The following is a 23,730-nucleotide window of genomic DNA, read 5'->3' as shown; positions in this document are numbered from 1 at the left end:
GCTCTTGTTTGTAGCGGGAAGGAGCTAGGGTTCTTGGGCGATGGCGGTGGCGCTGTGCTGCGATGGCGCGACTCCTCGATTTGTACTAGGGATATCTCGCACGGCCGCGAGCAAGCGAGCGCGGCTTGGCAGGAGCCGGCTCACCGCGTGCAATGCGAGTGGAGGAAGCGACAAGATTCCAAGCAATCGAGGTATTTATTCGAAAATCTCCCAAAATCTCTGTCACGGAGCTCTTTTTGATGTCGCGTTCCCAGTTTCTGGCAGGCTTGGGGGTCATCGGTGGCGCTCTGTTTGGAGCGGGATTTATTCTCGGGCCTCTTCTAGACGCCATTCATTCGAGCGTTGAACTCCAGGTCTATGGCAATTGGGCAATCAACATCGGGCCCCTTCGCACCAATCTCTGGGTACGGAGGACATGAGCTACTGGACAACTCCTGCTCGCTAAAAGCATTGCTTTTCTTCTTCTTGGGTTAAATCCACTAACAGGTGTTTCCAATTCTTGGGACGTTCTATGGTGTTGTTGGATTGTTGCATCTAGCACTTGACGAGCAATTCGCTAGGAACAGGCCGATTCGACCTCCAAGTTTCGAGAAGCTAGCTCTGTGTTTTGTGTAAGTCGAGATTTCTTGCAATTTTTTCTAAAGTTTAGAGTTTTTTTCGTTTACAGATATTTGGTTTTCTATCTTGAGCTGAGCGCTCAATTGTACCGAGCAAATGTGCCTTACAACATCGAAGCATATATACTGTTTGCCGGCGCTCAACTCAACTGGGCTTTATTTGAGGGCACAGTGCATGGCTTTGCTCTTGCGAGCCTTGTTGGTGTGTTGTGTCCTGCCTTGGAGATTCCCATCATCAAGTAAGCTCAACAGTTAGAAAAACTCAATTTGTCTTGCTGGCTACTTCACGAAATCGTGCTTTGCTACCTACAGGTGGTTTCATTTGTGGCACTACTCGAATCCGAATATATTCATTTTTGACGAGGTAACAGTCGTGCTCATCTAGCCTTCAAGTACGTGAATATGTTTCAGGGTGTTGTTACCTGGGTCATATGTTGCTACTTTGCGTATACACCGTTTCTATCCAATCTTTCGAGGTGGCTCAAAGCAAACATTACCGCTCCATCGACGGAGAAAGAATGATATTGGAAACTCTGGTAACTCATCTGTATACATGAATGCATTTTTATCTATTTTCTTTCTTTCTCTTCTCTTTTTCAGGCACTCCAGCAAAGCTATATACAAATATATCTACTTAAGAAAACCTGATTTTCATATCAAGCATTAGTCAAGTCATTGTTGATGGTGGCTCCGCTTCCAAGCTCGACGAAGCAGAGAAACTTTGTGGGACGACAGGGCTTCGCCGCGTTGCCATATTCAAACCGGAACCACACCTTCACAGTGTTCTTCATTGCCGCGTCATTGATGAGCTTCACGCCCCGGTTGATGTTTCGAGTCTGAGGGAAGATGTTCCGAGGCCTCCCTGTTCCCGATTATGTGACCGTGTCTCCTTCACTCACTTGCGAATCGCGACTTTGGTGTTGGTGCCACTGCCGAGATCGCTCCTGCGAATTTCAGCGTAGAGCCACTCCACCACTTGGTAGTTGGATTTGCATCGTCTAAACTCTCCACCTTGACTGATTGAGCAGGAGTCCAGCCATTTCTTTGAGCCATTGGTCCCCTCCCACTGGAATGGTACGTTGCGCCGGACGATTCCTCATTGTCGCAAAGCTGATATGTCCGAAGGTAAATTTCTTGCTAGTTTTATATTCCTTTACAGTATCCTCCAGGTGCGGGAAAGTGAGTTGGACAAGACAATGCGCTAGTTTCTTTGACGAGAATAAGTCAAGCTTCGTGGTTCTTTTGATCTAAACTTCTAAGTTTTCTTTTTTACTTTTGCGTGAAGGATTGATCTCCAAAGAGAACTTGTACTATGATTCAGCGAATAACATTGATTGAGAAGAAAGAACATAAGCGAGGAATTATTCTGTTCATGGAAAGGCCACTGCGCATCGATTTTACGCAATCTTTTTCTATGGGAATGGGAAAAATACCAAAACTACTTGTGTGTGTGTGTCTGTGTGTGTGTGTGTGTGTGTGAGAGAGAGAGAGAGAGAGAGAGAGAGAGAGAGAGACGTATTAGATGTGATCTTGTTTAATTAGTTTAATTCGATTGCTAGCTCATCGCGCATGCTAGCATATTTCGGCGAAGTAGCAAAGTTAGGGTTCTAGCGCCTCATTCGGCCGATCGATCGAAAGCGGCGGGCTTTCTTCCTTGGCGGCGGATTTGCTCCATGGACTACTTCATGGCGCCAGGGCGGAATCATCTCTTCGTGCCGGGGCCATCCAATATCCCGCAAAAGGTGATGCAAGCACTGAATCGCGGCAATGAGGATCATCGATCGCCAGCATTCCCGGTCTTCTCACGGCAGCTCCTTGCGGACGTCACGCGCATCTTTTCCACGCAATCTGGGACTCCCTTCATTATCCCCACAACTGGTATGTTTAATCTAGAGAATAGTGTTTTTGGGAGTTTCTTAAGAGTTTTTTTTTACTCTGGGATTTTCTTCTTCTTCTTCTTCCTGGCAGGGACTGGAGGGTGGGAATGCGCTGCTGTGAACACTCTCTCTACTGGAGATCGCGTTCTCACTTTCGTGTTTGGGCAGTTTAGCCATCTCTGGAGCCAGCAGCTCCAGAAACTCCACTTCGACGTGGACGCTGTCCAGTGCCAATGGGGAGGCGGAGTCGACTTGGGAGTTCTCGATTCGAAGCTCAGAGCCGACGAGGAGCACCGGATCAAGGCGGTGTGTGTCGTTCATAACGAAACTTCCACCGGTATTAACATCAACTTGGGAGTTGTGAGAGCCATACTTGGTAAGATCAAAGCTTTCCTGGGATTCTCTTAGACGGCTAAGATAATTGTTCTACTTGCTTCTTGTCTTGGAGCAGATTTAAACCAGCATCCAGCTCTGCTTTTGGTTGACGGAGTTTCGTCGATTGGAGCACTCGCGTTTCGCATGGACGAGTGGAAAGTCGATGTTGCTCTGACTGGCTCGCAAAAATCGCTCGGTCTTCCAACCGGTCTCGGTATCCTCTGTGCCAGTCCCAAAGCTCTCGAGGCCTCCAAGTCTGCTCGTTCTCCGCGGGGATTCTTCGACTGGTCAGCTTATCTCAAGTCGTACGAGCTCGGCTCTTACTGGCCATACACGCCTTCCATACAGTTGCTCTACGGCCTCCGAGCAGCTCTCGATCTTCTATTTGAAGAAGGCCTGGAAAATGTCATCAAGAGACACCACAGGCTAGCTCATGCCACCAGGTATAGTTCTAAGAGATTTTTTTTTCTCTCTGTCTAGCATTATACTGAGCGTTTCTTTGGCTTCCACCAGGTTGGCTGTGAAAGCTTGGGGCCTCGAGCTTTGCGTCAAAGATCCAGAGCTGTACAGTGATACGGTGACTGCCGTCGTGGTTCCATCCTACTTGAACAGCACAGACGTGGTTCGTGTAGCCTGGAGAAAATACAACTTGAGCATTGGAATCGGCCTGAACAAGGTGGCAGGAAAGGTGTTCCGCATCGGACATTTGGGATTCTTAAACGAAGTAAGTCTTTTCATCTCTCACTTTCCTCCTGACCTCAAGCGGATCATTCACTCTCGCAGCTTCAACTCATCTCTGCTCTGGCTGGAGTAGAAATGGCACTCAAGGACGTTGGCTTCCCGGTAAAACTGGGAAGCGGCGTTGCTGCGGCGCAGGCATACTTGCAAGAGAGCACACCACTTATTCCTTCCAGGCTCTGAGAGAAAGCGGCATCCTTTCTCGTAACTCGACGAGGTACGCGACACTCTTTTACTTACTGAAGATCACAGCATCGTGCGGGGCTGGCTACGTACGTTTCGAGAAAAAAGAAAAGAAAAGAAAACCACCTCACGGGGGCGGGGATGATTTCTTTTTTCCAGCAAGTTCCTGGTCTACGAAATGCCTGGCGCTGCAAAAAAGAACGACAGTGGAAAAAAGAGAAGGCCGGGACTGGACTACAGGACTGGGCGAGTTACAGACAGCTCAGTGACAAATACCGAAAAAAGGGAGAATTGATTTAATAGGTGTGGCGAGGCCTTCGCTCTTTGGGGAGGAAGACAACAGGGGAATGAGACGACAGCGAGTGATGTTGTGCACGCACACGAGAGAGAGAAATTGCGGTGGTCCGCGCTCGTCCAAGTGAGTCTTCGCAAACTTTCTTTTTCTCTTTTCCATTTGGAAATCACTGCTGCTGTAAGTCATGGCTTTTGCAGCGAGCAGGAACCTTTCAGAGGAGGAGAAGAAGAAGAAGAAGGAGAAAAGAAAGATGAGACTAGATGAGACGAGAACGAGGAAATCATGAACGACAAGCCTGTGTTTACTTTTTTGGCGTTTTTATTTTGTGGTTGGATGGATGAATGAATGAATGAAAGCTTTTGAAAGGTTTTTCTATTTTTCCCTTTTGAACGGGAAACGAGAAAACTCTCCGAGGTTGTAATATTATAAGGTTGCAAGTACAGAGAGAAAGATCATTATACTAGTAAGAAATGTAATAGAGAATGGAATGGGCACCTATTTTTTCTTTTATAAAATGGTTTTGGCTTTGTCAGGAATTGAGATGTGTGTACTTTTCTGGTAGCAAGCAGCAGCACAGCTCTTTTCTGTGTCCCAAGTTATGGGGGGAAGTATAAACTTATGATATGATCGATCTCTTAGAAAAATCTGGTAGTTAGCATTGTCAAGTTTTTGGATGAAACTTTTTTCTACTTCTACCAAAATCACTGACTTTGGTTCCTGGTTAGCATTAGTATTCCTTAAGAGACTATTTCAATGAGAAGCGTGTTTTACTGTAGAGCCCCTGCCTGGTTCAAAGGCCCCAAGATGAAAAGAGATGATGCATTGTTGGTGGCCGACACTTTCACATGGTTTGCTGCAAAGATGTGAATGGCTGAGATTCCATGGGAGTTTAGGGGCCAGGCTTGCACACAACACTATATGCTAGGGATTTTGGACGGCCAGAGAGGAGATCTCTCTCTCTCTCATTCACGATCCAACCAAGCAAAGTATCACATCGTCCATCCACTTAATTAAAATATTACACCATGGTCTACAACCATCCATGGACAAGGAGGAGTCCCAAAAACGAGAAAAAAGAGATCTTTCATTCACAACTTGGTATAATGTCTCTCTCACACATACAGTGGTGGTGGGATTCTTTTCTCCACACTGCATTGCATTTGGCGTGTCACACATGAATTCATCCGCAAGCGATGATCTCGGGAAGTTTACGCATGAGTGCGTGCTAGAAGTGGATCAACAGGTCGTGACCACTTTGATTTTCGTTGCAAGATCGCTCGCCTTTTTCTTAAACCTTGTGAAAAAACCGCAAAGGAGGCCCCGGTTTTCTTGAACATCGCCATTGGTAATGGAGAGCCGAGAGTCAAGATGCCCGTCCCATCGCCCAGAGCTCGTCCAGATTTCATTGGGCATCTCGGAAGAATCGAGAGCGATGCTCAAACGGTATATAAATACGTAGCGCTACGACCACATAGAGCGCATGTGGAGAGAAGTACATATTTATATAATCTTTTCGCTCCAGGAATGTAACGTGGCTGCACATGGATGCACGTGCATGCATGTAATGCAAACCATGGATTAATTTCACACCTGTCTATGATATAATGCTAATCCAAACCATAGTCTTTGTTCTGTACTCCTAATTTGATTTTTCCATGTGCTCTATCATTTGTGGATTTGGAAGAACTCTGGTTTCTTGTGTATAATGTACATTTAGTATACCAGCAAGAACTTCCAAATCCACAGCTAGAGACGTTTAAAAGAAGTTGTTTGTTAAGCCACACTCTTTTGATCATTGAATTTAAAACTTGGTAGGAGTGAGTAAGTAGGTTCTTCATTCTTTTGGGAAACAAGTTTGTTACTCCAAACAACCTGAAAACAAAACCAGAATTAATCATTTCTTTCTCTGAATCTAGATAACACCACCATACCATACCATGCGTATGATGATTGGTCCCATACGATGCCAATGTATTTACCTGGGCAGTAAATACCGCCAGCCTCGGGATTGCCGTATATGTCGCCCTGGCGGCCGACAACTAGACGATTGGAATTTCGCGAGGGAAGCCCGCGTGGCACGGGCAGCCGTTGGGGCGGGGGCGATCCAACGGCCACGGTTGCGATCAAATCGAATGGATCATATACTGGTCAATCTTCAATAATGCCGACGATGACGACGCGATGAGCGTAAGTTCTTTTGCGTGACAACATAGGATCTGCAAAGATCACAAAGCGCACAAGTTGTGTCAATTGATGGAAGTATATCAAAGACCACGCACGCACCAATGTTTCTAACTGCAGAAAATGCGGCTGCCCTGCAGTGGATCGGATTGGATTAGAGCGAACCAAAACAGACGCGAAAGCAAACAAAAACCTCTTTGCCTCCCTCGTCTACAAGTCACAGGGCGATGGCGATCATCGTCATCGATCGGCATTCGCACGGACCCTCACGCACTTGCAGACAGACAGACAACCACGCAGACCACGCAAAAACAAACATTTCCAAACGTAAACAAAGGCTTACCTCACCCTGCCGCGGCCTCGGGATGGCCATTCACGAGCGGGCTGTAATTACACTGGTGGCGCACGACGGTAAAAGCCGGGCTTTGCGCGACTAGTTAGATCCAGTCCAACATTTCCCAGCTCTTGTTTACCTCCTCCTGCCACAGCCAAAACAAACGATAAAAACTCTTAGAGCAAAGAGCTCGATCAAGGAGAGAAGCGCTGTTGTTCGCTAGAGACTACTATAGCCAAGAGAGGTCTACACGTACCTTTTGGTGGTTTTGGCCGCTTGCTCGCCACTACTGTAGCTACTTTGGATCCCGCGAAGTTGAGATTCGAGGACGACCAGCTGAAAAAATAAAGTGAGAACGCGAAGAACTCCTGCTCTTTGTAAATTGAACGTACCCGCAGTGTGATGCCGGGGAGGGGGAGCGTAGTAAATGGATCACTGGAGGGACCCCATGCGCCGTCCCTGGTCCACCCACCACTTCACCTATCCCATACTAAGAACCCCACCACCAAGGCCAAGAGTGAGCAGCGCAGCCGCAGCACAGCAGAGATCATCGTCATCGTCGTCTAAAGCCACCTCTTCTCTCTCTCTCTCTCTCTCTCTCTCCTCCCAGTCCATAAGCTCACTTGTTTAGTATTTTCGTCGACCCCCCATTCCCTTTGTTTCGTCTTTGTTTTCTCAATCACCACTGCTCGTCGTCTCGCACCACCAGCGCTGCTAAGATAAGTGTGTGTGGCATCGCTCTTTTGCCCCGGCCCCGAGCTCGGCTCTATTCTGCCAATTTAATATCCCCTGGGAGGTGCCTCGCAAATCTTGTGTCCGCAATTTTTTTGGCTCCAGATTGCCTCTCCCTTGGTGGGTCTGCCTTGCTCCCTTTCTTTTCTACTTCTTCTCCTGCTTCTTGTTGTGTGCTGCCGCTGCTGGTGCTGCTGCTGGCTATTCCCTTGATGCTGCTGTTGGTGCTGCTGTTGCCGCTGCTGCTGCTGCTCCTGCTGCTTACTCTTTTATCTATGTCTCTTCGTCACTAAGCCTGCTCGATCGACGTCATCAGTGTCTTTGCCGGGGAGATTGCTGGCTGCCTTTGTTGCTTATTTTTCCCCATCTCATGTTGCTCCACTGGGCTTAGAAAATAGCGCTGCCGGGCCAATACCACTGTGCGTCAAGCGGACTCGCGTCGTCCAAATTGATATCTTCCAACAGGGAAACTGAAAGAGGGTGAGCAAGCATTTTAGAAAGAATAAGAAAAGAAAATGAGAGATTTCTGCGAGAGTTCTCTCACCTTCGATCGCTGTACTGCAGTTTCGCTTGAGCAGGAGGCAAGAATTGGCCGAGATCAGATCAGATCTGGTCCTGTTACCAGCGCCGAAGTCACTAGTGTCGGTCGAGTAGATGAGCAGTAATTCCCTCTCGACAGGGAGCCAGTCAAGATTTCCATCCCGGCACCCGGTTGCTGGCATGTAAGAGCATGGATCCTGGCCTTCACGGTCACCACCACCAGCATCACCACCACCACCACCAGTTTGTAAGCCCGCTACCATTGGCCCAGGCCGGCACCTCCGAGGAAGAGAACAGTAACAGCAGCGGCCCCGGAAGAGGAGGTCCGGGAGGAATCACCACCCCCACCACCATCGACAAGTCCCGCGGTAACAACAAGAACTTGAAGACGGCGGCCACCACCAGTAGCAGCGGCGGGATGGGAGCCGGGGAGATTGTCCGCAAGCCCCGTGGCCGGCCACCCGGCTCCAAGAACAAGCCCAAGCCACCCATCATCATCACCCGCGACAGCGGCAATGCCATGCGTCCGCACGTCCTGGAGATTGCCGGCGGATGCGACGTTGGAGAGACTCTAGCCGCATTTGCTAGACGAAGGCAGCGCGGGCTCTGCGTGCTGGGCGGTAGCGGTACTGTCGCCAATGTCACGCTGCGGCAGCTCGCAGCACCCGGTTCCACCGTCACCTTCCATGGCCGCTTCGAGATACTGTCCCTGTCCGGAGCCTTCCTGCCTCCTCCCGCGCCTGTAGCCGTGGCTGGACTCACTGTGGCCTTGGCTGGATCGCAGCCCGGTCAAGTCCTGGGAGGCAGCGTCGTGGGAGTTCTAATGGCTGCAAGTCCAGTGCTCGTCATCGCCGCTTCTTTCGTTGGTGCGACTTATGATCGACTTCCGCTCGAGGACGAGGACCCCAACCAGGTTGCGAGTAATAATGTGTCGGCGGCTTCCGGAGTCACCTCGGATCCATGCAGCATGGCCTTGTTCAACCTCGCTCAGAATCCTCTAGCCAATTGCCAGCTTCCTCCCGATGTTCTCGCGTGGGCCGCTGCCGGGAACCGACCGCCGTTCTGACAGATATCTTCTTCTTTCCTCGTTTTAACTTCCTCTTGCTCGGGTCGCCCAGTTTCATCGGTTGCTCCAGCTGAAGACTTTGATCACTGCTCCCCACCCCGTCATGATTTTCATTCTTCTCCTGTGTCACACCCTCCTGTGCCATCATTTTCCTTTTAGCGTTCCAGCCAGCAGCTTGGAAGCTTTCTCAAATAACCCCTTCCAGTGCTGACGTTTCCGGCAAATCGATCGAGAGCTCTTGGCTGTCTAGCGTTGTTGTTACTGTCGTCCCAGTGTGTCCAATCCAACGTCACCTTGGATACCCGATGATCGGGATCAGATACGGATGTGTCTTTTCCCCTCTTTTGGTCAGCATCAGATACTATGTCACTGAACTTCTTCCAGCGGCAGCTTCTTCCTCTAAATTTCTCTTTCACTCCAATTTGCAGCATCGTGACTTGCCTGCGATAGAAAATGAAAATTGCAAAAAAAATGTTAAAAACCCCCATGTTCCAGGGAAAAACTGAAAGAAAATGGATTGCGAGGAATTTCCTCACCTGGCTTCCCAACTGAATAAAAAAGCGAAGGAACGCGATCGGCTCCCCGGTGAAACATCTTGGTTGAGCTTGAGAGATAGAAAGGCACCGCAGACAGGCCGCTGTACTTGTTTACTGCCCTGCAACAATGATATTCTTGATGCCCGATCGCTTCGTTTCCGTGCATGCGTGCTCAAGAGCTGTCGACAGCTTGTCTCATCTCAAGGCTGTGTGGAGTAAGCGCTTCCTGTTCAAATTCATAGCTAAAGTATGATAACTACGCCCATATTCAAAGTTGCAGAGCGGAAAAGAAAATAGCTTCACTAGGCTTGTCGTCGATCATATCCGGAAGCTGCAAGACGTGTGTGTGGCCGCATGCTTTCCTCCACTCTGCAAGGCCTTCGCAGCACAAACAACAGACTGAGGATTTCTTTTAAAACAACTGGTACCTGAATCAAACGTGCTCGTTGAGGTCTGTTTTTTCAAACAAGCCTTCTAAAATTCCTGCACAAGTCCAGCAAGCAATCTCTGAGCTCTGCAGGGTCGGCCCTTCTGTAGATAAACGCCCAATCGTCCTAGAGGTCGTCAAAAGGGTCTTGAAACAAGCCTCACCTTTACAATCATTGCCACAAGATCTGAGTACATGTCATTAGAATTAAGAACTGGAGCTGTGATTGTTCGTTGACAAGCAATCGGCTCCTTTATATTTGGCAAACGGTAACGCAGACATTACCTCACCGTTGCCATTTACAAAGCCCCTCGCCTCGACGGCTTATGCACCATACTTTGGTGCTTTCCAAAGCTTAAAAGCAACCTCATGAAGGAACCTGTCTGCCAGAATTGTGAGATTCCCGCATTTCTGACATAAAAAAACACGCCGTTAGAACACTTAATAAAACGCAACAGGCACACGGTACCTGGCGAAACTCTCCGAGCTGAAGACATGTGCAGTGGTCTCTACGTGTCACTGCCTTTTGGTGAAAAACCGCTAGAAGAGAACAATCTTTGCTGCCAGAAACATGTTTTTGTCGTTAGAAAGATTAAAAAAGAAAGAAAGAAAAAGCAAAACGAACAAAAACATTACCTTATGTCCTCTACAGGTTTTCCGCCTTTGATTGAGTAGCTTTGCCGTGGACGAAGCTGACGTAGCTGCTGATCGATGAGCTCGGGGATTTCCACTTCAGAAAGAGCGTTCCCGTACCCAAGAATAAGCACCAGGAGGAGATTCTTTGCAGGAGCGTTCTTCAGTTTCCCAACCAGAGAATCCATCCACTCCGTAGAAATTGCTGGCGACTTTTCCAGATCGTTGTCAGCCACCAAGTGTAGGAAAAGCAAGTCGAAAGGCTTTCCTCCCGCGGAGTCGCCAACTCCAACCATGCCTAGAAATTTAGAAGGCATATCTTCGGCACCAATTCCTTCATGCAAGTCTTGGAAACGACTAACGACGAATCCTGCTTTACTGCCAACAGCAACGGCTTGCTCGGAATTCGTCACGAGTGCTGCATTCATTCCCATAAATCTGAAAGAAGATAGCAACAAAAAAAGTATAGACACCTTTGCGAAGATTATTACCTTTCAGACACAGTCTGGAAGCCCTTGCCCTCCTGATTAGAGTAGAACAGAAGGCATAAGAACACAAAAAAAATCTCCATAAAGAAAATGCCACCTTGTAAGCATCGTAGAGATCGAGCAGCTGGATCAAAGCCTCGGCGCTTCGATTTCCATCGGAAGCAGCTGCTGAAATCAAGAATTTCTTGTTTCTACATGCTAGGAGGAGGGGAAAGCAAAATCACAAGCGCTTACCCGGCGATCGAAGCGCCAGAAACCCGCAGCAGCCATCGGATGCCAGAGAATGGAGATTCGAGTGCTGCGCGGCGACGTGCGGCAGGAATCCATCGCCGAATATCACCACGGATCGAGAGGGCCCGTCCGCCATGCTCCAAAATCCTCGACCCCGAGCATAAACCCTAGAAAGCCGTTGCCAGTAAAAAAGAAAAAGGCAGCATATTCCAAGAATCGGATCACAGAAAATATGCCCGGATATTTTTAGTAAGCGTTATCCATTTAGCGGGAATATAAAGCTGGAAAAAAAGTTTATTTTGATCGAGGTTTTGGTTATGGCGGACGACCAGGGAAGAACGCTGGAAGGATGCGAAGAACAGCTCATCAAGAGGGAGAAGAAGAAATTCACATCCAGCGTCTTGATCGCCTGCGTCATCGCTGCCAGCAGCGGCCTCATGTTTGGCTATGTGATCGGCATCTCTGGTGAGTGATCGATCGCAAGATCCTTAAAATCTCCTTTGGCTGATCGGTCGATCTCGATTTCCAGGCGGTGTGTCGGCAATGAAAGTTTTCCTGGCGAAGTTCTTCCCGTCGATCAGCCGCGATCCATCGAAAGGCAGCAGCGGATCCGGGAATTACTGCCGGTACAATGACCAGCTTCTTCAGCTTTTCACGTCCTCGACCTATGTTGTGGGATTGATCTCCACGTTTGGGGCGTCCTACACGACGAGGAACCTGGGGAGAAAGCCGACGATGCTCATCGCTGGGATTTTCTATCTCGTGGGGACTGTCCTCAATGCTGGAGCTCAAAGCCTTCCCATGCTCATCATCGGTCGCGACTTCCTTGGCTGTGGAATTGGTTTTGGAAACCAGGTGAGCGTTTTCCTTCGATCTTATTTCCTCTCCAAGGCTGATCTGATCGATCGAGAGTTTGTTCTTCGCAGGCTACTCCACTCTATCTTTCAGAGGTTGCGCCGCCACACTTGCGTGGAGGACTTAACATTCTCTTCCAGCTAAACATCACGACCGGGATCCTCATCGCCAACTTGGTAAACTACTTCACGGCAGCATATCCGTGGGGATGGAGGCTGTCCTTTGCTCTGGGAGGGATCCCATCACTTCTTCTCACTCTCGGGAGCTTCGTGCTCTCGGAAACGCCAAACAGTCTGATCGAGCGCGGCTACTTGACTCAAGGGAAGCAAGTGCTCGAGAAGATCCGGGGAACCGACCAAGTGGAGGAAGAGTTTAACGATCTCGTCGAAGTTGGCGTGGCTTCCAGCTTGATCAAGAACCCGTTCCGGGACATCATCCGGAAGAAAAACTTGCCGCCGCTCATCTGCGCGATCTGCCTCCAGTTCTTCCAGCAAGCTGGTGGAATCAACGCTATCATGTTCTACTCGCCGGTGCTGTTCGAGACTGTAGGATTTGGCAGCAATGCCTCACTGGTTTCGACGGTGGTCATCGGCGGGATCAACGCAGTTTGCACCATCATCTCCATGGTGGTCGTGGATAGATTCGGACGCAAAATTCTCTTGCTCGAAGCTGGCGTGCAGCTCTTCATCGCTCAAGTAAGCTCAAGTTTCCAAAATCCAGTTTTTCTTATGGATCCATTCTTCTTGCAGGTGGGGATTGCGATTCTTCTCGGCCTCGGACTAAAAGACTCGGTGAATCTTCTCACGCCAATGCAGGCCATGGCGGTGGTGCTCATGGTGTGCTTGTTCATCTCTGGATTTGCATGGTCTTGGGGTCCTCTGGCGTGGCTGGTCGCCAGCGAGGTCTTCCCACTCGAGGTTCGCTCCGCCGGCCAGAGCATCACCGTGTGCACCAATCTCTTGTTCACTTTCGCCATGGCGCAGTCCTTCCTCTCCATGCTGTGCGTGCTCAAGTATGGAATTTTCATCCTTTTCGCGGCATTCCTCGTGGCCATGACGCTCTTTGCCGCATTGCTGCTGCCCGAGACCAAAGGGATTCCAATCGAAGAGATGAGTGGCTTGTGGAAGAGGCACTGGTTGTGGAGGAGATTTGTATAAGAGAGAAAAAAGAGAATAACAGTATTGACTTTGACTAAGTCAATCCCTTGACTGAATTCAATGGGCATAATATATGATTCAGTTCGAGGCTGTTAAGTTTAAAATCTTTTAGTGGTCAAACAGTGATCAAAATCACCTAGAACTCTACAGTTGGGTGATCCCCCTTCAATGGCATTGCTCTGGTCAGAATGAGAGCATGGGTTGCATTGTCTCGAGCTAGACACTGCTGAATTCAAAGAGAAGGACTTCTCTCCAAGAACCTATGAAGTGTTATGTTTCTGGAGACAATGCAACAAAAGGACTGCTCAAGGGAGAGTACTGCTAGCATAGCCGCACCAATCTTCCTCCAAAATGATGATAGTAGAGGTTTAGTGGAGGAAATATGCTAGATCTTTTCATTTGCAGTGGTAGTCTGATAATGAGTCCAATAAATACTATAGTGTGAGTTTAATATAACTGGTTGAATAGCTAGTTTGGACCTTTAAAGGGATGATTATAAAGTATATAAAACTTTAGCATTTGGATTAGGATAATTATTTATTGTTTCTTCAATATGTGTATGTCATAGGGGTGTAAAGTTCTGTTGATATTTCACCATATAAACTATTATATTATTATGATTTTATATTACTAACAAAGTTGAGTTTACTTTTGCAATTGCAACAAGCTGCGGATCTTAGGTTTTGGGATTATTATTTGCCAAACATTTTTTTACTGATCCAAACAAAATCTACTAAAAATTTAGGTCATGTAAAAATGGGACAACAATGGCATTATAACTATCCATATATGGAATACAAAGTGATGATTTAGTGTTAATTTAGTTTCCTAATCTTATGCTTTGTGATTTGTCTAAAGAGTTTTTTGCTTAGTGAAAGGGATCATATTAAGTGTTATGGCAAGTTAAACCATAAGTTTATAAATTTTAATATAACATCTAACAAGTTAATCCTCTAAAAATTGTGCATATGCAGTGGCTATGAAAAACAAACACCACTTACAAATTAACTAATACTTCCTCCTGATATTCTTCCAGATCTTGCCCATCCATTAAAGAACTTTGATTGTCTTCCATCATTTTAAAAGAAGGGAATGATTTGAAGTTCAAGTGTACAGTTATGATGTCAAATACTAATATTAGTATACTGAGATTTTGATAACTATTGGATTAGTTTTAATTTGGACCACTTGCTTCTATATATAAGTTAAGGTTTTCAGGTTAATTAATATGTATATTTCTGTATTTTATTTTCATATTCCATGCACTCACAAAATTTATATATGCTACTTTAACATTTATATTATAATCTACTCTATACTTTTAAATTACTGTCAAGAGCTTTTTGTTAGAATAAATAATTTAATACCCTTTACAATAAGTCTTGGTTTATCTTGCTGTTAACAACAAGCTATATTGATGGATAAAAAAGGCTTGATAGCTTAGTCTAGTTTTTAGAATATTAAGATTAGTTTATAATATTTAAAGAAAATTACAAATGAATTAGAGAAGAACCAGAAAATCACAATCATAAACCATTGGATTGAAAAGGTGAAGAAACTATTACTTAAGGTGAGATAACTATATTTTTCTGCAGAATTTGTATATATAAAAAAATTATACTAATATATTTTTCTTGCAGAATTTGAATATTTATTAAGGTAAGCTGGAAAACAAGACAAACACTCATGGTCTTGTCTTGGAAAAGATGGCCAAAATATTGGTTCAATTTGAATCACATATATGAATCATAAATGGAATATGAATCATAAAATCACAATCATTAATCACAATCTGAATCACACATAAATAAATCTTCACAGAGTTTTAGGAATTTTTTATTGGTATAAATGTTAAAATGTAAAACTTTTTATGATTACAACATGATCCCATCACTCTAGAATGATAATATACCAAGAATATTCTTAAACATAATTAACAGTTTTGCTTATTACAAAATTTAAATGGATTTGTGTTGAACACCAAAGTACACTCGTATTTCCTCACTTTCTCAAAAATAAATTATTAATAGTAAATTTTCAATAATAAGCATGAAAAGGGTTTCCTTAAAAGAATTGCAATAGAAATACTAGTGGTTTAGGATTTGTAAATTGTTTTTATGACTAAACCAAAACATTGTATTTAAGCTTTAATGTCTCGAGCGACAGAGAGGATCATAATCACAGATTTCTCATAGAAATACTAAATGTGAATTGATTTTTGTTTTAACAACTTAGATAGTAATCTATAACCACAACATTGACTCAAGTTTAGATATATATTGTATTATATTCTGTTGAACAAATATCGAGACTTTACTTACAAAAATATAGTGTGTGAATAAAATTATATTTACAAATTTTCTTAAGTACATTAGAGATCTTGAAAAAACTCAAACTGAAAACATGAATGAGTTTTGAGTCAACAAAAATTGCAAAATGTTAGTCAAGGGCTTGACATAGTCAATCCTGTTCTTTTTTTTCTCTGCTATACAAATTTCTTCCAGAATGCCTCTTCCACAACCCACTCATCTCTTCGATTGGAATTCCTTTGGTCTCGGGCGGAAGCAATGAAGCAAAGAGCGTCATGGGGACGAGGAGTTCCGTGAAAAGGATGAGAGTTCTATACTTGAGGAAGGACCATGGCGAAAGTGAAAAGAGATTGGTACACACGGTCATGCTCTGGGCCGGTGGAGCGAACCTCGACTGGGAAGATCTCGCTGGCGACCAGCCACACCAACGGGCCCCAAGACCACGTGAATCCAAGCATACCATGAGCACCACCGCCATGGCCGTGAGAAGATCTTAGTCCGGCTCAATCACCACAAGAAGAATGGAAAATTGGAAGGATTTAAGTCTTTGTACAAATTTCTCCTGCGAAGCATGGTAGCCACTTTGTCTAGTCCCACACAGCTACAAGGCATCTGTGAACGGAAACATGGAAAATGAATTTACTTGATGAAAATCTCCACGCAAGCTTCAAGCAATAGAATTTTGCGTCTGAATCGACAACCAACGTGGATTTTGTCTTCCTTATCCCCTTCACCATCCTTCATGCATGGATAGACATTGACCCTGTGTAGATCACTATGGTGTGAATCTCTCTGATAGCAGACAATGCGAGAAGCGTGAAAAAAAACACGATGGACATGACAGTCAGGAATTGACATTCACGTTTGTGTTTATTCTGATGGAAGGAAAGTATGAGTGGAAGTTTGTGGAGGGTAGAAGAACAATCGCACGGCTCCCATGCTAAGCTGGATGATTTCCCGATGGAAATCACGGGAATACAAGCGAGGAGAGTTTTATGGCCTGAAATTTAACTTTATAGAATGATGATTTTTTAGCAAGGAAAAATAAAACACTTGATTTACTTCTTATTTATTATTATTTATAAATCCAATTGATCAATAATTATAAAATATTTATAATTTATAAACAAAAAATTAATTTAAATTAGGAAGTGTTTAGGAAAGTTTATAAAATATAAACATATTTATAAACTATAAATATAAATCTAATCCAAGTATATTTTAGGCATATCCACTAGAATTATTGGAATTGACATTGTGGATTCGGTTCACTTTCTTCTCCTGTTCTTCTACTATCAGAAGTTTTATTATTTTCCTCTGGATAAGTTATATTCTCATTATCATTTGTTGGGGAAGGAACCTTCTAACAAAGTTGAATATTGCACCACCATCTTTGTTATCCAGCATATCCAATTTACATATACGATCAGACTGATAGCTGTGGGCCTGTCAAGTTTGTGGTTGTTTACAAAGTTTTGAATAGTCATCTCTCTGAGCTCTTGAATTCATCCTGAGTTATTACAACTCGGATATCACAGTCTCCAAGCCGCTCTATATTGGAAACGCACTTACGACTGACAAACAAAGCTCACTGGAGTCTCTTTTTCGAGAGTTCTTGGATGTACTATCACGACTTGAAAGGTGTGGATCCCAGCGTTATTCTACATCTAAGGCATGTCCTGGTTCAACAACCAGCTTGCAAGATCAATCCCATGTTGGAGCCGCTTGTCAAGCAAGAATTGTAACTCCTTCAATTTATTTTTATCTGTCCTATGGAGGTGGCTGACTAAGTATCTTCCATTGTTCCAATACGTAAAGCTAATGGCAACATACGCATTTGCGACTATTCGTGACTATTCTATTTATTCTGGATATTCATGATGTTCCTTTACTCAGGCTACAATCAAATCCAGATCAACTGAAGGCCGTTTTCCAGACACCTTGAAGATTTTATGAACGCTCCTGCATCTTTTCAACGTCTTATGGTATTCACATTCCACGACTCATATGGATGATCTTGTGACTGGGAGTTCTCATGATATTCGTATCAGTCAACTCCACCAAGTTTTTTGTTTCTGACGGAACTAGTGGGACACCTTGTTAGTGCTCATGGAATTGAGATATATAAGCCCAAGATTGAGCAACTTTACTATGCTCCATTTCCCCTTAATATTCCCAAGTTGCTTTATAATCTTTTACGATCTTCTGCTCTCTTTATGTGTCAACAAGCATATGAACGATGCTCTTCTATTGCGCTTCAGCCACTAGATTTCACTCAACAATTCCACCTCTTTGTGGTTGTACATCAGGAGATCATCAATATCGCTTTATGTCAAGGTACTTCACGTGCCTCCTCCTCGATAGCACTGTCGGCTCTTTATATTACTGGTCGAAATCTTGAGAGCCGGAGCTGGCGAAATTTCGATTTGGTCGTTAGTGCATGGCCATCGCTTTTGCTTTTCAAAAGCTTCACCATTACTTGAGATCGAAGATTCCGGCTTCACATTCCGGCTTTCTTATCTGCTGAGTAGACCAGTACTACAGGGCTAACACGCACACTGGATCCTTCAACTCCAAGTTGTTGACCAACAAGAACAAGAACGTGGATCCCACGTTCATAGTATCACTATGTGCGCCGAATGATCAGCTTGCGGCTCAGCAACCACCAGTCCAGTCTTCCTAGTTTAATGTCCTTGGTATGAGGATTTGCTTAAAATTCTCCGAGGCGATACAGGATATCATTGGACACGACTGCTTGAAACCGTGGACAAGAGTGGCAATGCTGCAGAGCCTGTCTGTACAACGTAGGCCATATCCAGCTCACAGAATTATCTTGCTCGTGTTCATCGCTGCGAAAGACCTCCACTGTTGTGTGCTGCGGCTAGGATCTGTGCAGCCTCCTCCTCACCAACGCAACGCAGTATCTTCATGACGCCGATATAACATCTCGTCCACAAGAAAAAAACTTAGATAAGCTTCCTCTGCACCATATTGAGCCGGAGGATCCCTTTACGCGCTGGAGTTTGGGCTATTCGGGGCGGCTTTTAATCGTCATGCTTATATTATTGGGGTGACTGATAGCATCACAAAATGGGCGGAGGCTAGATCTTGTGCCGACCAGCAAACCAAGGTAAATTTTCTTTACAATAACATTTGTTGTCGTTTTGGTGTTCCATCTTTCGGATCGAGGATCCCATTTCTTGGGAGCAGTTGTAGCGGATCTGACTACAAAGCTGGGGATATCACACTTCAAATCGAGTGCATATTGGCCTCAAGGCAAACGGAGGTTCCTAGCAAATCTCTTAAGTCGATTTTAGAAGCTAGTTCAGGATAATCCGCGCGCATGGCCGACTTTCTTGACGACTGAGAAACTACCTACTGGCTTTACACCGTTGCTTCTCGCTTATGGCCTTGAGGCTATACTTCCGATCCAATTATGTATCTTTTCCATCGTCAGCGCAGATCAACTTGCGCGACTCGATGAAGACCGTGAGTGACTTGGCTGCTGTTCGGGTCCAGGTTCATCAGCTTCGGGCACATCATCATCACCTCGCGAAGTTCGACAAAAGCTTCCGAATCAAGAGGTACTATCTCATGCTCTTCGATTTTTGCTTTCAACTCTTTAAACCGTGAAAGATTTTGTTACGAAGACCCCCGGTTCTGACTCGGGGATAGACGTCGTCCACCTCCACATAGGAAAAGTCGCTTCTCAACGTGCGCGCTTCTTGTCTACTCTCTAGCAACCAATCGAGATCTCAGAGAAAAATAAGTTTTCTTGCAGATGGTTACAGGATTTTCCATGTTGATGATTCTGAGATTGTGTCGCTGAACAACTATACTCAATGCATTGTTTTGCTCGTCTGTCATATCGATGTTTCTGTGTTTTTTCTTGCATATTTATTTGCATGTGATACACGGTGATGATAGAATTCTTGTCCCAAGAGCGCGACTCTCGCCCTGTAAAAGAATTTCTCAATAGAAAGCTCAAGAGAAACGAGTCTCTCCTTGTTTTTTCTAACCAACTTACACTTTGTGTGTGTGTATAGATACGCATGCCACGTATTTGTACACGTGCCTTATCCGGGATTGAGTTTCAATGGCGGTACGTCTTTCACACATTTGTCTGATCGAGTGGCAATTCCTTGTCAGCTTGGACGAGGGTAAAGAGCGCTCACAGTGGTTTCAGTGAATCTCAGCTCGGATCACAGCTTTTCAGTGATTTTTTTTCTTTGTTCTATCGCTAGAGCCATTCGATAGCTATGGAGTGTGCCCCATTGCGTCTCTGGACCGCTAGGGCGGAATTCGCATCCCATTTGCACAGATTTGCAGCTGGGCGATCGCGGCGTTGTGGCCTCAATCGCATTGCTCTGCTCAGAGTGAGAGGTAAGCAGCGGTGGCGCTGTCTCGAGCCGGAGAATGCCACCACTGCCGAATTCCAAGAGAGGGATTTAGCAGAGAGGGATTTGCCTCCGGCGAGCAATGATCCTGTCAAGTATTACGTTTCTGGAGACAACGCCATCGAAGCAACAGAAGGACTGCTCAAGGTTGCGAGCACTGCTACTATTCTCGAAGACAACGCACCTGAAGCACCGGCTTTCCTTCAAGACGATGATAGCACGAATCTGGTCGAGGAAATGCGCCAGATCTTCGCATTTGCAGGTCCAGCTCTGGGGATATGGCTATCTGGTCCGATTATGAGTCTGATAGATACGAGCGTGGTCGGCATCACGAGTTCCATAGAACTGGCCGCTCTTGGTACGTAAAGTTCAAACCATATACTTGTTTCATATATGGTCTCTCGTTTTCCAGGACCTGGAACGGTGGTTTGTGATGGGCTGGGCTATTGTTTCCTGTTCTTGTCAGTTGCCATCTCAAATCTTGTGGCAATATCGCTTGCGAAAAAGGTATTCACGGAAGTGTTCCTTGATGAGCATTATCTTCGGCGTGAATTCGCCATCCCAGGACGAAACGGAGGCAGCAAACCATCTAGCGAGGTTTCTGTTCGTTGCGGTTTCCTGTGGCGTGGTGATGTTCACTGTGATCAAGCTTTCGTCCAGAACGATGCTTCATGGTACGTCTCTCGAGGTGTTCTTAAGACGATAGCAAAATCGGTGTTCTTGCAGCGTTTGTTGGGGGAAACACTGCGGTTATTCCTGCGGCCGCGTGCTACGTTGATGTAAGATCCGCAAAAGGTTTATGTTCTGAAATTATGGCTTGAGCAATGTTTCAGATTAGAGCTTTCGCTTGGCCGGCAGTGCTGGTTACGATGGTTGGGCAAGGTGCAAGGTATGTACACTCTTGATCATTCTTATCAGCCATGCAAACGTTTTAAGGTTCTTCTTCTTCTTCTTTTCCTTAGCTTGGGGATGCAGGACTCGGTAAGCCCTCTCAAAGTGCTAGCAGTCGTAAGCCTCATCAACGCTGTAGGAGACGTCCTGCTGTGCACATTTCTTGGATACGGTATTGCTGGTGCGGCCTGGGCGACAATGCTAGCGCAGGTTCGCAAACTTATCTAGCACTTGATGATATACTTTGAAAGCTTGTTCTGATACTTTGTGCTTGCAGTATGTTGGAGGGTTCCTGACGCTAAAGTCACTGAAAGACAAGGGCTATGATCCCCTGGCGATCAAAGTCCCTCGCATGGAAGACCTCGCTCAAATGATCAAAATAACGGGTCCGGTCCTTTTGACGATGTTGTCCAAGGTAAATGTGACACAGTGAGCTCCAAAGCATTAACATTATATCCTGTAGGTGGCTTTTTACACAAGTATCACATTTTTTGCAACTTCACTAGGCGCGGTGACTCTAGCTGCTCATCAGGTCGATCACAACATCTTTTTCCTGGTTACTCATTTTCGCTTGACTTAGATGTCTGACAGGTTATGGTTGGGGTATTTTCATTGTTTTCGGTCTGGGGAGAACCCCTGGCTCAGACTGCACAGTCTTTCATGCCCGGACTGCTTTGTGGTGGCCAACAGAAACAGGCAAGTCTCATGCATCTCGTTTGTGTTCTTGACGTAACTTTTCCTCCATCCTTTGCAGGCACGAAGGCTGCTACAAAAGCTCCTCGTCAGCGGCGTGGTTCTAGGAGTAGCTTCAGCGGTTGTAGGCATTTCGATTCCAGTCTTCCTTCCGCAGCTCTTTACAAATGATTCCGCAATCATAGAAAAGGTGGGCGATGATTATCATGCTATGGAACTGATATGATACTCTGCTGCGCCGCAGATGCACACCGTCGTCACACCGTTCTTTTTCAGCATAGCGCTGACTCCGCCAGCCCTCGCTCTCGAAGGGACGCTTCTGGTATAATTTGCATGTACTGAGATAACTATCGGGTTTAAATAACGTTGGCATTCACAGGCTAGCGGGGATTTGAATTTTCTGGGGCTTAACATGGCATTTGCTTTTGTGTGTGGAACTGTACTTATGCTGGTAAGAAAGCAAACATCACCTGGTTTAAGAATCATACACATTTGCATGAACAGGTATTTCACAAGCTTGGCTTCGGCCTAAGCAGCTGCTGGTGGACCATGGTCTTGTTTCAAATGGTAACTTCCGACACTTTTGATATGCTGCAGAGCTTCACTTTGTCTTTCTCGTTTGTTTTGTTTTAGAGCCGATTTATTGCGTCATTTTCGCGTCTGACTTCATCCAAGAACATCCTAAACAACATTTAAGTAAGTTATTGTAAGATACACTGGATTAAGTTTGTAGGTACTTTCAAAACCACTATAAATTCTTGTGAATGTAAGATTACAATTTTTTTTACAATTGCTTGATAATAGAACATTGGACGGCCTCACTAATCCTTTTGCTTTCGTGTGCTCATTATGCTCTGAACCTTAGTATGTTAGCACCATCCATATAAACATTATGAAATGAGAGGTTGTCAATTAGAGCATGAGTAGATATCTAGTTCATGCTTATTTGGACGCTAATCTTTTTGCTCAGTGTGATTAGCCAGCCTCAAAAATGAGAGGTTTATGAGTAGATATGTAGCCATGTCTAGTTCATTGTCAATAATATCTCAAAGTGCTAGAGGTGTATGTAAACTCAATCATAAATCAGGATATTGAGATTATAAGACAAGATTTGTATACCAATTTTTAAATATGATAAATTATTTAATAAACTCTATAATAATACAGAACTGGTTAACAATATTTTTACTAAGATTTTCTATTTACTAAAATAGAAATATAAAATAGAATAAATTAGAAAATTTAACACATCTAAACTAGTGAAATAGTATATAGAAATAAATAAATTATGAAAATTCTAAATTAAATCTCTTCTTAGGTATAGACCATTCTCTTCCATAATGTTTATGAGTTTCAAAAATTCCATATCCAAATATATAATACTCTATATATTCAGATTCTTCATATTCACTATTACTATTTTGAACATAAACAGAGAAACTTCTTAAATTTTCTTTATAAGGTCCATTATTAATTTTAAAATCACACCAAAATTGAGTTCGACCAATCCATCTTGTTGCAAACTTGAATGAAAATCTTTGTCTATCATTTAAATTACCTGGGTTTATATTATCATCTTTTGATGCACAAGATGGATAAATTGAGTAGCCTATTCTATTAATAATAAAAATTTCAATAGAATTACAACTAAAAAATAATAAAAATATAATAATTATAAAAATATTTATCTTCAGCTTAAAATACTTCATCAAGAAATTTATAAGATAGATGAAATATAAATGACTTATTATGTAAAGTTGTTTTCCTTATGCTAATATATAATAAAAAAATAGTTTAATAGATATTTTTAATTTATTTTAAAATAAAATAAAACAAAATAAAAAATATATTATAAATTTATAATTAATTTGTTTTATAAATGTAAAACTTTTTATCTTTAAAGTTTTTTCTTAAATTTATAATATTTATCTTGTTTATTTTGTTGTGAAGTACTTTAGTTAATAGTAATATATATAGTGGTTCTTACAAATAAAAGATCAATATTTATTCATTGTGATTATCTATATTTAAATTTATTTTTCAGTTTTTTGGAGTATTAGTTTTTATATATATTACAAGTTGTGAGTGCTTGGAATATGGAAAGGGAATACATAAATGTGCATATCAATTAGCCCAAAAACCCTAGCTTATATACAAGAGCGAGTGGTCCGGATT

General features: G+C 44.1%; 6 protein-coding genes and 1 long non-coding RNA gene across 9 annotated transcripts; 5 read left to right on the top strand and 2 right to left on the bottom strand.

Moving 5' to 3' along the window:
• Positions 1 to 40: 40 nt before the first annotated feature.
• LOC9646673 lies at positions 41 to 1,978 on the top strand. Its single transcript, XM_002969570.3, has 8 exons — positions 41 to 191; positions 265 to 404; positions 487 to 611; positions 668 to 856; positions 930 to 981; positions 1,029 to 1,153; positions 1,218 to 1,742; positions 1,787 to 1,978. The coding sequence occupies exons 1-6, from the start codon at positions 41 to 43 to the stop codon at positions 1,137 to 1,139; spliced, it is 768 nt and encodes a 255-aa protein (XP_002969616.2). The 3' UTR covers positions 1,140 to 1,153; positions 1,218 to 1,742; positions 1,787 to 1,978.
• Positions 1,979 to 2,264: 286 nt separating this feature from the next.
• Positions 2,265 to 3,918, top strand: LOC9646672 (serine--glyoxylate aminotransferase). The gene is made up of 5 exons (XM_002969569.2): positions 2,265 to 2,495; positions 2,586 to 2,870; positions 2,946 to 3,312; positions 3,383 to 3,593; positions 3,653 to 3,918. Exons 1-5 carry the CDS (start codon positions 2,291 to 2,293, stop codon positions 3,788 to 3,790), a joined length of 1,206 nt encoding a protein of 401 aa, XP_002969615.1. The 5' UTR covers positions 2,265 to 2,290; the 3' UTR covers positions 3,791 to 3,918.
• Positions 3,919 to 5,815: 1,897 nt separating this feature from the next.
• Positions 5,816 to 7,523, bottom strand: LOC112346155. The gene is made up of 5 exons (XR_002992313.1): positions 6,993 to 7,523; positions 6,857 to 6,936; positions 6,610 to 6,745; positions 6,022 to 6,301; positions 5,816 to 5,957 (listed from the first exon to the last, which is right to left on the bottom strand). It is a non-coding gene; the product is annotated as an uncharacterized LOC112346155 (long non-coding RNA).
• Positions 7,524 to 7,572: 49 nt separating this feature from the next.
• LOC9660033 (AT-hook motif nuclear-localized protein 16) lies at positions 7,573 to 9,451 on the top strand. Its single transcript, XM_024674535.1, has 2 exons — positions 7,573 to 7,812; positions 7,897 to 9,451. Exon 2 carries the CDS (start codon positions 8,063 to 8,065, stop codon positions 8,936 to 8,938), a length of 876 nt encoding a protein of 291 aa, XP_024530303.1. The 5' UTR covers positions 7,573 to 7,812; positions 7,897 to 8,062; the 3' UTR covers positions 8,939 to 9,451.
• A 625-nt stretch (positions 9,452 to 10,076) lies between these two features.
• On the bottom strand, positions 10,077 to 11,416 carry LOC9646671. 3 transcript variants are annotated; one of them, XM_024674334.1, is made up of 6 exons: positions 11,257 to 11,416; positions 11,120 to 11,190; positions 11,026 to 11,057; positions 10,538 to 10,972; positions 10,371 to 10,461; positions 10,077 to 10,312 (listed from the first exon to the last, which is right to left on the bottom strand). In XM_024674334.1, the coding sequence occupies exons 1-6, from the start codon at positions 11,387 to 11,389 to the stop codon at positions 10,226 to 10,228; spliced, it is 849 nt and encodes a 282-aa protein (XP_024530102.1). In that variant the 5' UTR covers positions 11,390 to 11,416; the 3' UTR covers positions 10,077 to 10,225. The 3 variants fall into 3 exon arrangements, with proteins under 3 accessions (XP_024530102.1, XP_024530103.1, XP_002969392.1); XM_024674335.1 differs by having other exon boundaries at positions 10,371 to 10,456; XM_002969346.2 differs by having other exon boundaries at positions 11,120 to 11,187.
• A 223-nt stretch (positions 11,417 to 11,639) lies between these two features.
• Positions 11,640 to 13,293, top strand: LOC9646670 (sugar transport protein 13). Its single transcript, XM_002969567.2, has 4 exons — positions 11,640 to 11,718; positions 11,783 to 12,108; positions 12,180 to 12,803; positions 12,858 to 13,293. The coding sequence occupies exons 1-4, from the start codon at positions 11,691 to 11,693 to the stop codon at positions 13,263 to 13,265; spliced, it is 1,386 nt and encodes a 461-aa protein (XP_002969613.2). The 5' UTR covers positions 11,640 to 11,690; the 3' UTR covers positions 13,266 to 13,293.
• Positions 13,294 to 19,677: 6,384 nt separating this feature from the next.
• Positions 19,678 to 22,345, top strand: LOC9646669 (protein DETOXIFICATION 46, chloroplastic). The gene is made up of 14 exons (XM_024674529.1): positions 19,678 to 20,329; positions 20,384 to 20,478; positions 20,537 to 20,645; positions 20,698 to 20,750; positions 20,805 to 20,860; positions 20,934 to 21,072; positions 21,140 to 21,277; positions 21,326 to 21,394; positions 21,454 to 21,558; positions 21,617 to 21,745; positions 21,800 to 21,877; positions 21,935 to 22,006; positions 22,060 to 22,122; positions 22,189 to 22,345. Exons 1-14 carry the CDS (start codon positions 19,834 to 19,836, stop codon positions 22,249 to 22,251), a joined length of 1,665 nt encoding a protein of 554 aa, XP_024530297.1. The 5' UTR covers positions 19,678 to 19,833; the 3' UTR covers positions 22,252 to 22,345.
• Positions 22,346 to 23,730: the final 1,385 nt, after the last annotated feature.

Source organism: Selaginella moellendorffii, unplaced genomic scaffold (assembly GCF_000143415.4).
Source record: "Selaginella moellendorffii unplaced genomic scaffold, v1.0 SELMOscaffold_12, whole genome shotgun sequence".
In the NCBI taxonomy this organism is placed as follows: Eukaryota; Viridiplantae; Streptophyta; class Lycopodiopsida; order Selaginellales; family Selaginellaceae; genus Selaginella; species Selaginella moellendorffii.
This window is presented reverse-complemented; position numbering and strand designations above follow the sequence as displayed.